We start from the raw sequence: 16,653 nt of genomic DNA on the forward strand, positions 1-16,653 counted from the left end.
TGATAGCTTATAAGCAGGCATTGCATGTATGCCATTGGACAGATTTTCTCAGATTAAATTCCCAATACTGTACTTGGCACCTGACATTTGATACCTTGTTGCAATTGTTGTGCAGCAGATCTAACTCGAGCTCACTCGTGATCTTTAACCTCTATTTCATATTTGATGACCAATGACTCCATAGAACATATATTTCTTCCCCTTATCATTAAAGTTTAGAGAGGTCTTCCAATCCCTTTTCATGATTGATCAAGGACAAGGCATATTGCTTAGTCTTTGTCTTACTTCATATGAAGTCTCTCTTTTACTATGTTCATATGAATTTTCTTTTTTAAAGATAATAATTTGGGAATTAGACATCAGATTAGTATACTGAGTTTTTGTACAGTGACATGTATGGTTTGTGAACATTTAATTACAGGAAAGTTCGGCATAAGAATGTGGTTCAGTTTATTGGTGCTTGCACAAGGCCACCGAATTTGTGCATTATAACAGGTATATATGCAATTAGTGAAATTAGAAATCTCCCAATTTTTAAAATTCAAGGTTATATGTTTATTTATCTGTATATTTCTGGTTCTCAAAGAGCAAATACAGTCAAAGAGTTTTGCATTCACATTTTAACAGTTTGTGGGATGTGAATTGAAGTGTTAGCGGATTGAATGTGATGTCTTGCCTTCAGAGTTTATGTCTGGTGGTAGTGTCTATGATTATCTGCACAAGCAGAAAGGCGTTTTCAAGCTGCCAGCTCTTCTTAAGGTTGGAATTGATGTATCTAAAGGCATGGACTACTTGCACCAAAATAATATTATTCACCGAGACCTTAAAGCGGCCAATCTCTTGATGGATGAAAATGAGGTAGGTTTCTTTTATTTCTGATATTCATTTCAAGGAATCTTACCTGTAATTAAATTTTGGTCCAGATTCCATTTTTCTCTGGCATCTTTTATCGATAGGGTGTAGTCTTCCTCTTGCTATTTAACTTATTATGGATGCTTGGTAGATATGATAGTTATTTTGGCCACATGCAATCTGCGTTATAGCAAACTCAACATACTTGATGATGAGAATGCCTAAGTCTGCTGCCAGGACACTTTCAAAGACAATTTAACCAAATTACATTCATATAATCACCTCCTCTCGGGGTTCATTTCTGCATAATTTCCTTATGCCGTTCTTTGTCAAAAATTGTCTCTTCTACAATTTGAACTTTTCTTTTGACCCAGAATTTCTTTTTCTTAATATATATTTAATATTTGACAGCTAGAATGGAGGTTTTACTATGTAAAGAGATGTTAGTGCTGGCAAAATTTGGCCTTTTTTCTTTAAGGAATATTTTGTAAGAAGGTACTTATTCACTATGTAGTTATTAATGTAGAAGCCTTTCTTTTATTTGTTTATTTTTATTTGAGTAGCACGACAACATAAAATGTGATGAAGATAAATCACAGTGATCCATGGTAAACTTGCATGCACATAATGTACAACAAATATGGGTGCGGAGCACAACTCCTAAAAGTGTTATTATGATGAGCTATACAATAATTTTTTAGATATTATAAGTGTTAATTTTAGGTATGTTCGATGCTTAGAACAATTTATTTCAATTTTCACAGTTAGCTCAATATCTTTTCTAGACTAGCAATCACATCAGCATTAAAGTAAACTGCAGATAGAATGTAAACATAAATCGCAGAAGAGAAGCCAAGACGAGAGGACACAAGATGTGGCGCTAGCCAGGGACAAACACCAATGTGGGGAAACCCTTGATCAATTCTTTTTATATGTTCTTCAATAGTTTAGCAAAGAGAGAGAGAGAGAGATAGTACATTTACAACAAAAGTCAACACTTTGACTTATAAGAACATAGATCATCTCTAAGAGGATGAGATCAGTTGAAGACATGCTGCTTCAATTGATTCTCCAAGGTGACTCCTTCACCTATCATCGTGTTGCATCTCATCATCATGCTGCACCTCACCGTGCTGCACCATGCTGCACCCATGATCACAATGCTGGACTTCATGACTGCTGCACCTAATGCTGCACTGCTGTCCCATGTGCCATGGTTGAACCATGTTGTCATACTGCATGTCTCATGTGCTTGCAGCACCATGCTTGCTGTTGTACCATGTGCCTTCTGCCATGTTACAACTTGTTGACACCTAATCATCAGGATTGGGTGAATAAATATAATTAATGTAAATAAATAATAAGAAATATGAACTGTCATCGGGAGATGAAGTGAACAGTGTCCCTCATGTATATAATAAAGACCAACTTGAAGGAATAATATGAATTGATTTTCGTGGAGTTACTACCTGGTCTGACATGGTATCAAAGCACAGGTCCCAAGTTCCTAAAATTAGTTGTAACTCCTTGTATCAGTTTTTCTGCCATATTTTCTCTCTGGGCTCTCTGCGCTCCCTGGGCTGGGCATAATTGTCCCCTCTGCTCTTCTCTGACCGGTTTTTTAATTCATAATCACATGCATATAATGTTGCACTGCCCTGACATATAATTCTGATGCATATAACGCTGCGCTGCCCTGACATATAATCTTGATTCATATAATCCGCTGTCCTGACAATGGTATAATCTGCTGCTCAAGGTGCCAGATGGCGTATCGATCTCGGGAGGAAGCGAGGAGAACGTTTCGGCAACGGTAAAACCTAGAAGAAAAGAACTCGAAGAGCGGTTGGCGAAGGATTGTTCCTGGAGAGCACCGAAGTGGAAGAGTGTGGTGCCATCTCTTCTCCCCATCTGCACTTGCCAAAATATATTACAAGGTAGACTAAATCCTGAGCAGCAAGAGCGAGAATATCTGCGCAAGAAACAGTGGTGTTGCAGAACTCTCGAGGGATGTCTTGATAGCATCGATGACCTCAAACCCTTTTGCTGAATTAAGATTAGGAAGAGCACCCTTCTCTCCTGTAATGGTATACTACTTTCCGTTTTGATATATATTTATATGCGTTCTATTATTCTGCTCCAAGGTTGGTGGGTCGTATTACATTGGTTGAACGTTGTTACATACCGCCCATAATATATATATCACTTCATATCATTGTGGTGCCACTGCGATTTCGCTTCTGTTTTTTACATTGACACCTGCCTTTCTTACAGAGTTGTGAAATTCCGTTGGATGTTCCTCAGTGGTAATCATGTTATGGCCAATGAATTTCAAAAGCCATTTTTGTTATTTATCGGGCATGGCATGTCGGCATGCCTGTGACATCTAAGGCCTTGTAAATGTTTTTAACCCACGGGTGTTGGCGTGGCCGATGACTCTTTGGTGAACTGGCTGCCCTAACGTCTCAAATAAAAAATATGATATCGTGGACTACTTCAAGGGTCCTATCTAAGGAGGCCTGGGATTCCCTCTATGCACCTTTTCTGGGTCGTTGAAAATCAAAATCAGTTTGAGTGGAACTTTGTGTATGATATTTCTGGTGTATGGTTTTTTACATTGAGATACCACCCATATATATATCGCTTGATATCATTGTAAACATTCAACACATTTGGCAGCAGAAGTCTTTTTTGTTATAGTATGCATTGAATTTATCTATTGTGGGAATAGTTCTCACTGGCAAGGAGAACTATCCTGAGTGGTCCCGGATGATAAAACACACCCTCATTTTCAATGAGTTGTGGAAAGGAGTGTGTATTGGAGACGGAGACAAAGGACTAGAACAACCTACCTCAGACAAAGAGCTCGCCATTTGGGAAAATAAGAACAACAAAGCCTATGCATTAATTGCAGCATCTGTAAATGAAGAGGTGAGTTGCTATATTTCGCCATTTTCAACTGCTTTCGAAGCCTTACAAAAGCTGAAAGAACTCTATGACTCACATTCTGCACTTGAAGTTGTTCAACTCATGATTAAACTTTTCACTCTTGAATTACAAAATAATGATCTTTTTGCTCTTGCATCCGAAGTAAAATCTATAATGCATGATATCAAATCCACTAAGGTTGAATTGGATATTCCTCTTATCGCTTTTCTCAAGGCACTTTATCCTACTTACTCCAATTATCTTGAGTCATTGCAAGCAAATGGAAATCTCAAAGATATTATTTTTGACTCTCTTATGAAAAAATTTGCTGAAAGAGAGAAAGCTTTTGGAAAGAAGACAACCCCTGAATCTTCTGAAGAGGCTGTGTGCCTTGCTCATAATGAAAATAATCTTGCTCAAGATTCTTCCAGAGGAAGAGGTGGTTGAAGAGGAAGAGGAAGATATTTCAGAGGCAGGGGGGTAGACACTCTCAAGGAGAAAAGGCAGATTTGCACTGCATACGCTGCAAAAGAAATGGATCACATGATGCCTCTACATGCAAGTTACCATGGGACAAAATTGAGCAGCAAAGAAACCAACAGAAAGATAAAAATAATGACACAGACAAAGGTAAAGCACCTGAATCCGCTCACTATGTTATGGCACAATGTAATATTGGAGTAAATGAAGATTTATTTAATGCTTCACTTGCTTCTTGGAAAAATGATTGGTTGCTTGATTCAGGAGCAACTTGCCACATGACTCATAGAAAATATTTTTTGAAGAATTTACTGACAATGTTGATGGAGCAGTATACTTGGCGACCAATCAAAAATCAAGCCATCAGGGCTTGGCACAATCAGGCTTAAATTGCCTGGTCTTCCAGACTTTCTTCTGCATCATGTTCTATATCTCCCACAACTGAAGAGAAACTTGTTGTCCTTGGTCCACATCCACTAGCAAGGTCACTCCATTCATATGTTTGATGGCAAGCTTGAGGTGAGAAAAGCATCTGACCACTCACTTGTCATGAGGGGAATAGAAGAAGAAAGGCTTCTCAAGCTGCAAGGTACCTCTGCTTGTGCACAACATTTCTCATACAATTCTCATTATGAAGAAGGTACACTTCCATCAAGTTTATTATGGCATGCTAGATTTGGACATTTGAACTATGACAGCCTCCGCTTGTTGAAGAAAAATGGTGTCGCTGGTTTGCCTACAATTCCTAGGAAATTTAAGCAGTGTGATGCTTGCATTCTAGGAAAGCATAGCAAACAATGTTTTCATGATTCACATTCAAGAGCACATAGAAAACTTGAACTCATTCATTCAAAGTTATGTGGTCCAATGCCTGTTCCTTCTGCAAATGGAAATAAATATATGATGACATTTATTGATGACTACACCAGAATGTGTTGGGTTTATTTATTGAAGAACAAATCTGATGCTTCTCAAACATTCAAGAACTTTCATAAATGGATTGAAAATGATGCACAATCTCATATTGGGTCTCTTCGCACTGATAATGGAAAAGAATGCACATCAAATGAATTTGAAAACTATCTTCACCAACATGGGATCAAACAACTGCGCCTTATAATCCCCAACAGAATGGTGTAGCTGAAAGAATGAATAGGACAATCTTAAATATGGTACGCTCCATGCTCTTCTTCAAAAATGTAAAAATAATGTTTTGGGCTGATACTGTTCTATGTGCTGCATATATAAAGAATAGATGTCCATCTAATGCTATTAGAAACAAGACTCCATATGAAATGTGGTACGGGCACGTTCCTTCAGTAAAGCATTCTCAGGGTCTTTGGTTCCACCCATTACGCCTTGATATCGAAGGTACATAAAAACAAACTTGGTGCAAGAAGTCGTAAGTGTATCTTCCTAGGGTATTCAAACACCTCCAAAGCATACTATCTCTATGATGAAGTCAATAAAAAGTTTGTTGTATCTAGAGATGTAATTTTTCTTAAATCATCCAAAACCGACAATGTTGTTGAGCGGCAACTTGATCACTTGGATAGATTTGCAAATGCAAAATCATTTCAAGAATTTGATAATCAGATTCCACATCTTGAAGGGGGGATTCCTATACTAGATCAACATGTGGAATTTTCTTCTAAAGAACTCTCTCCCCCGCATGAAACTCCAACAACAGATGATGCTTTAAGTGATGTGATTGATAGAATTGGGAGACTCAATCTTGATTCAGTCCTAACTCAATCAACGGAGCAGCCTTGACCATCTGAGAAAGGTCCCCCAAAGTGGCTGATAAAAACACTTGAAAGTGTTCATCCTGATGAGGTTGGAAAGATAGGAACTAGAAATTCAAACCGGCAAAATGGAGGTGATGTAGATGACTCTAATTCACCTTTTGATATGGATGTTTCTTATGATTGTGAATTGAACTTGTCTACATATTTTGAACCAACTTCCTTCAAAGAAGCTGCTTCTCATGATGAATGGAAAGAAGCGATGTAAAAGGAGTATGATGCCCTCATAAAGAATGGCACTTGGAAGCTGGTTGATCCTCCATTAGGAACCAAACCAATTAGCTGCAAGTGGGTCTACAAGAACAAGTATAACGCTAATGGCTCACTTGACAAGCACAAAGCCAGGCTTGTGGCAAAAGGTTTTGCACAGAAGGAAGGGGTCGATTATGAGGAGACTTTTGCCCCCACAGCAAAATGGGCTACCATCCGGACACTCTTTGCCCTAGCAACTCAGAACGATTGGAAAGTCCATCAAATGGATTTAAAACTGCTTTCTTGAATGGAGATCTAAAAGAGAATGTTTTTATGTCCCAGCCTGAAGGATTTGCTGTGAAGGGAAATGAACAAAAAGTATGCAAACTGTGAAATCCTTGTATGGCCTCAAACAAGCACCGCGAGCCTGGTATGAAAAACTAACTGAGCATCTTCTGAAACTCAATTCCAAACATTATGATCTTGATGATGCAACTTTATTTGTTAAGAAAGTTGGCAAAACAGTTGTATATCTTGTTGTATATGTAGATGATCTTTTGATGACAGGGAACAATGAAAGCTACATTGTATCCATAAAGAAGGAATTGGGGAAAAGTTTTGAAATCACTGATTTGGGCCATGCTCATTACTATCTTGGTATTGAAGTAACTCAACATCCGAAGTCCATATTTCTTTTTCAAAAGAAGTACATTGGAGATCTGTTGAACAGGTTTGGCATGACATAATGGAACAAAACTTAAAGCTCACATCTATTGAAGGAAAAGAATTTGAGAATGCAGCAAAGTATAGACAGCTTGTAGGAAGTCTCAACTACCTAACTACTACCAGACTAGACATTTCGTTTATTGTTGGAATCCTCTCCAGGTTTATGCAAAAGCCTTGTGAAGGACATTGGTCAGCTGTAAAAAGAGTTCTAAGGTACTTGAAGGGAACTCAAGACTTTGGAATGAAGTATACTCAGGTGGACGACTTCAGTTTGATTGGATACTCTGATTTAGACTTCGATGGAGACAAAGAAACTGAGGTATCTACTTTAGGATATGCTATGAGTTTTGGATCAGGAGCTGTCTCCTGGAGATCACGCAAACATTCAGTTCCAACAGATTCCACAATAGAAGAAGAATACGTGGCAGCGGCTGAGGCAACAAAAGAAATTGTGTGGCTCAGGAAAATTCTTGAAGATTTGTAGGTAAAACAAATACAATGAACTCCACTCATGATTGACAATACCTCTGCAATAAAGTTGGCCAAGAACCCAAAGTTCCATGATCGAATGAAGCACATCAATACTAAATATCAGTTGATTTGACATCATGTTGAGGCCAAAACAATCCATCTCCGTCATTGTTCCACTAATGAGCAAATTGCAGAGATCTTCACCAAAGCGCTTGGAAGAGAAAAGCTTGAATGATTCAGAATGATGCTTGGACTCACCAACATCCCTTCAGATTAAGGGGGGGAATGTTGACACTTAATCATCAGGATTGGATGAATAAATATAATTAATGTAAATAAATAATAAGAAATATGAACAATCATCGGGAGATGAAGTGAACAGTCTCCCTCATGTATATAATAAAGACCAACCTAAAGGAATAATATGAATTGATTTTTGTGGAGTTACTACTTGGTATGACACAACTGTTGTCCCACTTTGTCTTGCTATACCTTGCAGCTGTCCCATATGTCTTAGCAGCATCATGTCTCCTTGCTGTTCCATGCATGTTAGCATCACTATGTCACTTTGCTGCCCCATGCATGTTAGCAACACTATGTCCTTGCTGTCCCATTGAACATTGTTATCCCAATATACTTACGACAACCTAACATTGATACTGTCCCAACATACTTACGCTGCTCTAAATATGTATGTACCATTAGCTGTCCTAGTTGTACTGCTGTAACTGTTGTACCTAACAATCATGCCCAAAACATTATTGTTCTAGGCATATGGCAGCCTTGTTGTCTTGCTGTTTATGCATCATGGTTCCACCATTCTCCATTGCCTAACTGTCCACAAACCTGTTGTTGTTCAATGTTGCCTTCACTGTTGCTTATGTGGTGACTGGTTAGGGCATCTGGCAGCCCTTACACACCCAACCAAACGGCTCCTAAAATCTGCCCAAATTTGACCTTAATTAATGCGGTTGCCCTCCAAGGGAAGGCTGTCCCCTTCGCTATAATTTTGGGCAGCCTTCTAGCCCTTAATAATGGCTCTGTCATCCTCTCATTACAGTGGCATCCTACAACCCTTAAAACAGGCTTGCGACAACCTTTCTAGAGCACTAGTCCACCCTCTACGATCCCTCAAACAACTCCCTTTCTCCTCGGCCTTCTAGCAAGATACTCGGCCTCCTTTCATCCCTTCAGTCTCTCTTTCCCACGCTGTCCAGGGCAACCTCTTTCTTGGTTGCGTAGAGGCCAGCATATAGGCTAGGGCTTATTCTTGAAAGCCTAGATACTAGGGCTGTCCTCCTTGTAGCGTTAGGGCTTCTCACTTGACTGCGTCTTCTAGATTAGGGAAACGTTCTTCTTGAGTGCGACTAGGGCATCCTCAATCCTCCAGCATCTAGGGCTTCCACTCCTAGATTTCTCTTCCACTAAAACCCAAGACAAGTGGAGAGAAATCAAGATAGAAGTGTGTGTGAAAATCAATGTTTTAAAACTCCGACTCTGACTCCGACTCGGCCGAGGGTCGACTCCGACTCGGACTCGGTATCAACTCGGCCGGCTCGATTTCAATGACTCGGTCATTGTATAAAATACATTAAATATTTATTTTTTATAAAAACACATAATTTTAAAGAGTTTCATTCATGTTTCCAAACACACAACATTAGAATATAGATAGAAGACAACATATGATCAAAGTAGGCTCATGACTATATCCATTATGTCAAAATGGTACCCAGTGCACTGTCCAATACACACACGATGATGATATAGAGATCAAAACAAAAACACATAACCAAGGAGGCTAGAAATGGCCTCTACAACAAAAGTCTGTGACCAGTACTATTGGCTACTGCTAGAGTTGCCAACATCATTTGGCTCAGTGTTACTTGGGAGCGCGAGCGGGAGCGAAAACGGGAGCGGGAACGACATTTTCAGAAGCTCTCGGTTTGGGAGCAAATCCCGGAGGAGTTTGACAACCAATGTCACCTAACATCAAGGTACATAGAGGGATTGGTGCTCTTGATTAAATACGAGTTCCATACCCTAATACATGACAAAATTCAATGGAAACATTGCAATCCCCCAATCCTGAAATCCTGAAAAATTGATAAGTCTGCTGGATTTTGAATGAAATCTAAAATTCTACTTTCTCCATATGAAATCCAATGAGGCCAGAACCACTCTCAAACATCCTGAGTCATTTCATGGTAATGTTAAAATTTAAGTAAAAGGATGAAAATGAAGATTAAGGAGAATGTCACTTTTACTTTAAGAATTTAACATTACTATGAATAACATATCAATACTAGGGATCAGAGTCAGACATGGAAATCCATGAGTCAGACAGGGAAGCCCAGGGAGTCCCCAAAAATGAAATTTAAAAAAAAACATGCCACTGAATTGACTTGACCGGCCGCTGTTATCGAGCTGGACGGGTTGTTACCGAGCCGACCGAGTTGTTAGCCAACTCGGCTGGCTCGTAACGACCCGGCCGGCCGGTCCAGTTCAAAGGCCGAGTCTACCCAGTTGGGCTATGACTCAGACCAACTCGGCCGAATCGGAGTCGAAACGGCCGGATTTTAAAACAGTGGGACTCCAAATGACTATCAAGTCATCTCCTTTTACACTAAAACGTGGAGCACATGAGGCGTTTATTTGGTTGCTGGCCGACCTTGACGAATTGTCTTATAATACAAATAAATTCATAACTTCATGAATACTTATTGGAATCGGATGATCTTTAGATCAATCCTACACCTTTCGATGAGAGGGATCCAAGAAAAATATCAGCTGCCATAAATAAGATGAACCACATGGAGTTTGGCCCTAGTTGCCAATTTTAACACTCCCTCTCAACTAGGGAGAACTCCATTCACTGATACATGTGTCCTAGTGTACTATCTCTGCCATCAGTGCCCTGCATTGCTCTGCTGAACCATGAAAAAGAAGAATTGATTGAGAATGTAACATACCATTCTCTACTGACTCGAAGTTAGTTTTATTGATCCCTGATCAATATCACAAGAGAGTGTCTCAAACCACTCACATTGGTCCCAGATCAGTTTCATTGATCCTAGATCAATGGAGGTCATCCTAGCATAGGGAGTACGGTAGGTACAATGATGCGTCCATCGATAGTACTACTATGGTCCCTAACCCCATTTCCCTGCTCATTGGCTAGATGAGAGGTACTTCCCATGAGTCCCAGACTGCATGGATAGGATGCCTCGATAGGAGAACCATTCATCCTGTCCCTAAGTCGCCTCGGGGTATCACAGGGGAAGGCTGAGCCATTCACCCTGTACACAACGTATCATTAGGGGAGGGTGAGTTGCCCTATGGTCGCGTGTTGCTCCAGTAAGTACCCCAAGCCCCCCAGAGCTCCCAGAGCTCAATGCATGCAACATGATGGACCCTCATAAGAGGGTCTCTCAATGACTCCAAGTCGTTCGGGAAAGTCACAAATTTGACCTTTCCCCGGGGCTTTGACAGAATGTCTGTGACCTTTACATCAGTTTCAATGCGATGGAGCCTCCTCGCTCATCGACGTACCATATCCCTAATAAGGTACTATCTGGTGTCTATTTGCTGGAGCAATCATAGAATATGAGATTCCTCAACAATCGAATTTTCCCTTGGTTGACACAGAGGATCACGGTGGTATCCATCATGTGGACAAATAGCTTGCTGAAGAGCTTCCACAACCAGGCAGCTTCACACGAGATCATACTCGTAGCTATGCATTCACTTTCTGCGGTGCTTATAGCAACTGACTTTTGCTTCCCGCTTATCCATTATATCGAAACAAAATCCAAAGAGAACCAACACTCAGAAGTGCTCTTGCGATCCTCCACACTACCTGCCCAGTCAACATTCGAATAATCATGCAGCTTCACATTTCCGGTAGTGTATCTCAATCCATGAGGGATTGTGCTCCGAAGATATCTGAGAAGATTCTTGGCACCAATCTAGTGAGGCTCAACTATATGAGCTCACCATGCTAATTGCAAAACATATATCCGGACGAAAGTTCACCAAGAACATCACTGCGAATGAGTTTATGAAACTCAGAGGCATTTCCTAAAGCTGGTCCGACATGACCACCATATAACTTCTAAAAGTTAAGCTCCATCGAGGTAGTTGCGGGCTTGTTGTTCACCATTTCAAATCCGGAATCCAACTCCCTCTTACTTCTGCAAATGAGAGGGTCTGCACCTGTCAGAAGTAGGTCGTCTTCAGAAGGTGCCAGTATGAGAGGTCGATCATCCACAACCTTTGAGCAATGTTTTGGATCGGCTTCACTCCTAGTGAATATCAGCTTCATCAGACAGCTATCAATTCTCTCATACTATGCCTGGGCTGTTTTACTTCAAGCCATGGAGGGCTTTCTTCCACCTGTATACCTGAGATTCCCGATCATGAATCTCAAACTCCTCGGGTTGTTCCAAACTTGTGGACCTGCTGCATGAGGGGAATAGTCCCCTTGTAAGATTTTCCTTCGGTACATCTCAGACATGTACCTTCATGCTCTTCTTGAATTCAGGCATCTGAGTCACCATCTAACTCACATCGGGTAGGGCCTCATAAGTAGACCTCTGGTGCTATAGATGAGATGTGACAACTAACATGGTCCCCAATGGACTTCCAACAACTTGATACAAATTGCGAACCCTGAACTCATGAGTAAAAGCATCCATGAAAATTCCACTTTCAAATACGTACCTTTCCATCAATGAATGCCACCCTGTAACCTTTGACTTCCTTTGCCGAAATGGACACAAGGTTCTTCTAGTGATCAGGTACATAAAAGAGATTCTGTAAATGAATAGAGTTACCTTCATTCAATTGAGGGGTAACATTCCCTACAACCTTTCCGGGATAGGTGGCATCGACTTCAAGTATAATTCCACGATTGTTCCATCTCTACTAAATTAGAAAGAGCACCCTTCAATCCGATGAAGTGCCTTGAAGCACTATAATCAAAAAGCCAGATTCCCAAAGAATATGAAGGAGAGGGCCAATACAAGATAATGCTTCTTTATCTTGTCAGAAACAACATTTGATTCTTCATACCTGGGGTTCCTTGCTTTCTTGAAGAGGTCATTTCTTTGATGACCTGCATTACCTACCATTCCTCTGATCATTGAAGATATCCCTGGAATGATTGTTATCATCATCAAGTGATGTTTCCCTACCATTCAGACACTCCTTCGCATAATGGTTAGACTTATTACAACCAAGGCATTTGCCTTTCCTTCCACCCTTAGATCCGGACTTTCCATTGTAATGATCTTTAGGTAGGCCATTAGAAGCTTCCGCTACACCATTTTGATAATATTCTCTGCTTCGATTTCACCCTTGGTGAATTTGAAGAGGGATGAGGAATCCACTGATCCTATTGTCCTTTCCCAACTGTCTTCGGTGATTTCACTTTCACTCTTGCTTGGGCTTTGTCTTCACCTCAGCTCTGATACCATGTTAATTTTAGGTATGTTCTATGCTTAGAGCAATTTATTTCAATTTTCACAGTTAACTCAATATCTTTTCCAGATTAGCAATCACATCAGCATTAAACTAAACTGTAGATAGAACATAAACATAAATCGCAGAAGAGAAGCCAAGACAAGAGGACACAAGATGTGGCGCTAGCTAGGGACAAACCCCAATGTGGGGAAACCCTTAATCAATTCTTCTTATATGTTCTTCAATAGTTCAACAGAGAGAGAGAGAGATAGTACATTTACAACAGAAGTCAACACTTTGACTTATAAAAACATAGATCATCTCTAAGAAGATGAGATTAGTTGAAGATATGCTGCTTCAACTGATTCTCCAAGGTGACTCCACCTATCATCGTGTTGCATCTCGTCATCATGCTGCACCCATGATCACAATGCTGGACCTCATGACTACTGCACCAAATGCTGCACTGCTGTCCCATGTGCCATGGTTGAACCATGTTGTCATACTGCATGTCTCATATGCTTGCAGCACCATGCTTGCTATTGCACCATGTGCCTTCTGCCATTGCTCAACTGTTGTCCCACTTTGTCTTGCCATACCTTGCAGCTATCCATATGTCTTAGCAGCATCATGTCCCCTTGCTGTTCCATGCATGTTAGCATCACTATGTCACTTTGCTGTCCCATGCATGTTAGCAGCACTATGTCCTTGCTGTCCCATTGAACATTGTGGCACAATATCATTGCTGCTAGTACTGCTGTCCCATCACGGCTTGTTATCCCAGTATACTTACAGCAACCCAACATTGCTGCTGTCCCAACATACTTACGCTGCTCTAAATATGTATGTACCATTAGCGGTCCTAGTTGTACTGCTGTAACTGCTGTACCTAACAGTTATGCTCGAAACACTGCTGTTCTAGGCATATGGCAGCCTTGCTGTCTTGCTTTTCATGCATCATGGTTCCACCATGCTCCATTGCGTAGCTGTTCACAACCCTGTTGTTCCAATGCTGCCTTCACTGTTGCTTATGTGGTGACTGGTTAGGGAATCTGGCAGCCCTTACACACCCAACCAAACAACTCCTAAAATCTGCCCAAATTTGTCCTTAATGTGGTTGTCCTCCAAGGGAAGGCTGTCCCCTTCGCTATAATTTTGGGCAACCTTCTAGCCCTTAATAATGGCTTTGCCCTCCTCTCATTACAGTGGCATCCTACAACCCTTAGAACAGGCCTGCGGCAGCCTTTCTAGAGGACTATTCCACCGTCTACGAGCCCTCAAACGACTCCATTTCTCCTCGGCCTTCTAGCAAGATACTCAGCCTCCTTTCATCCCTTCAGTCTCTCTTTCCCACGCTGTTTAGGGCAAGCTCTTTCTTGGCTGCGTAGAGGCCAGCGTATAGGCTAGGGCTTCTTCTTGAAAGCGTAGATACTAGGGCTGTCCTCCTTGTAGTGTTAGGGCTTCTCACTTGTTTGCATCCTTTAGATTAGGGCAACATTCTTCTTCTTGACTGCGGCTAGGGTAGCCTCAATCCTCCAATGTCTAGGGCTTCCATTCCTAGATTTCTGTTCCACTAAAATCCAAGACAAGTGGAGAGGAATCAAAATATGAGTGTGTGTCCAAATGACTATCAAGTCATCTCCTTTTATACTAAAACATGGAGCACATGAGGGGTTTATTTGGTTGTTGGCCGACCTTGACGAATTGTCTTATAACACAAATAAATTCATAACTCCATGAATACTTATCGGAATCAGATGATCTTTAGATCAATCCTACACCTCTCGATGAGAGGGATCCAAGAAAAATATCAGCTGCCATAAATAAGATGCTCCACATGGAGTTTTGCCTGGTTGCCAATTTTAACAATAAGAAATCCAAATGACCCAAATATATCCTTATATAGTAATCGTAAATCGTTGTGTATAATGATGAACGTATCAACCTCTTATAAACATTGATTCTCACTTATTGGCCATGTAGGCTTGTAAATGACAACCTACCATATAAGTATACATTTGACCTCAACACTCATATACCCTTTACCATATTAGGGTCATTACATAGCAACCCCTTTTGAAGAGTTTTACATATGATGAAACCAGGTAATAGGATTTCATTAATTTTTTCTCCAATGTTGATGCTTTTGTGTCTGGATTGTCCATCCATCATTAATTAATTCTTGCTGGCATCAATATTTGATTATTTGATGTTACATAGTCTCTTTTCCTGGATTCCATGCATCGTTTTAACTTTTCCAATTTGGTATAGTTGTTAGTCCTTGATGATATCATTTTGGATAAATATTGGTCAATTTCTAGTTCCATAAATGCTGCTGATTCTGTTAACTTCTTTTAAGGTTAGGATGTTGTTTTTTCCCTTCTTGTACACTGTTGTGGTGATGGTGATGGTGATGTCGCTAGTGTTTTTCCTTAAAAAGTTCTTTTTCATTTTCCACACCATAATCATCAATATTATTTTTGGGAACAATGACATGCTCTAGCTTTTGTGCTTGATCTTCAATTAATTTTTTCTTTTGATATAATCTAAGTTACCAGGATTCGGATCCGGATTCGGATCCGGATACGGATACGGATACGGATTCGGATACGGATCCGCTAATGTTTTGAAAAGCCAGGATCCGGAAACGGCAAGGAAACGTCAAGTACAAGCAAATAAAAAAAAAAAATTTAAATTTAAATTTATATTAATATAAAAATAAAATCATAAGTTAGTTTTTAAATATATAAATTTTACATACAATAAATAATTGTTGTATAGATAATCTCATATTTAATGTATCATTTATTAATATTAATTAAATTTATATAAAAATAAAAAACATATGTTAATTTTTAAATATATATGGTTACGCTATAGTAAATTTTAAAATATTCTAAAAATATGTCTTTTATTTTTAAAATTAAAATTTATATTAATATAAAAATAAAATGATAAGTTAGTTTTTAAATATATAAATTTTACATACAATAAATAATTATTGTATAGATCATTTCATATTTAATGTATCATTTATTAATATTAATTAAATTTATATAAAAATAAAAAACATATGTTAATTTTTAAATATATATGGTTACGCTATAGTAAATTTTAAAATATTCTAAAAATATAAAAGACATAGGGCAAGGCAATTATTTTTGTCAAATTTTAAGAATATTAAAAAATCTATGGTTCCCAAATATTTTTTTTTTAAAACACATAAAAATCAAAACTCTAGAAATTATTATTGCACTTCTGATTTATTGCCTACGCGCGTGCAGATGCTTGTGTATTATATGAATTTATATTGTTTCCCATTTCTCTCCTGAACGGAAATAGAGCTATCCAGATTAAGAAGTCAAAATTAATCGAATTGCCTGAAGTGCCAGACTCAGGAATCATATTTAATTTATAAAATCAGAGAGAGAAAACGTGACATCTTCCTATCAAAAATTTGCCCGCATAACGTGAAACGATCTTTGCGGCTGCTGGGAGTTTAGAAACGTTAATGGGTAGAAAGTCAGAATAGCATAAATTTACAGCGACAATCTAAACTTACAACGACAATCGAAACCTAAAAAAATTCCGCTTTTTTCTGACTTTTCGGCGACCATTTCACTGTTTCCGGCAGCCACCAGCGGGATCCGTATCCTGGGAAAGTTTACCGTTTCCAAAAACTGTATATTTATAAAATACGTATTTTAGACGTATTTTTGGTGTATCGTATCCGGAT

General features: G+C 39.4%; 1 protein-coding gene across 1 annotated transcript in view; it reads left to right on the forward strand.

Moving 5' to 3' along the window:
• Window positions 1-16,653, forward strand: part of LOC149228537 (serine/threonine-protein kinase STY46-like) — a 452,429-nt gene that overhangs the window by 342,479 nt on the left and 93,297 nt on the right. Inside the window, exons 19-20 of the mRNA XM_089380800.1 lie at window positions 422-495; window positions 683-858. Coding sequence (XP_089236926.1) covers window positions 422-495; window positions 683-858 — 250 coding nt within the window. The remainder of the gene's footprint in view (window positions 1-421; window positions 496-682; window positions 859-16,653) is intronic.

Source organism: Pinus tabuliformis, chromosome J (genome assembly GCF_031772625.1).
Source record: "Pinus tabuliformis cultivar Carrire ecotype Pingquan chromosome J, CPIR1, whole genome shotgun sequence".
Taxonomy (NCBI): Eukaryota; Viridiplantae; Streptophyta; class Pinopsida; order Pinales; family Pinaceae; genus Pinus; species Pinus tabuliformis.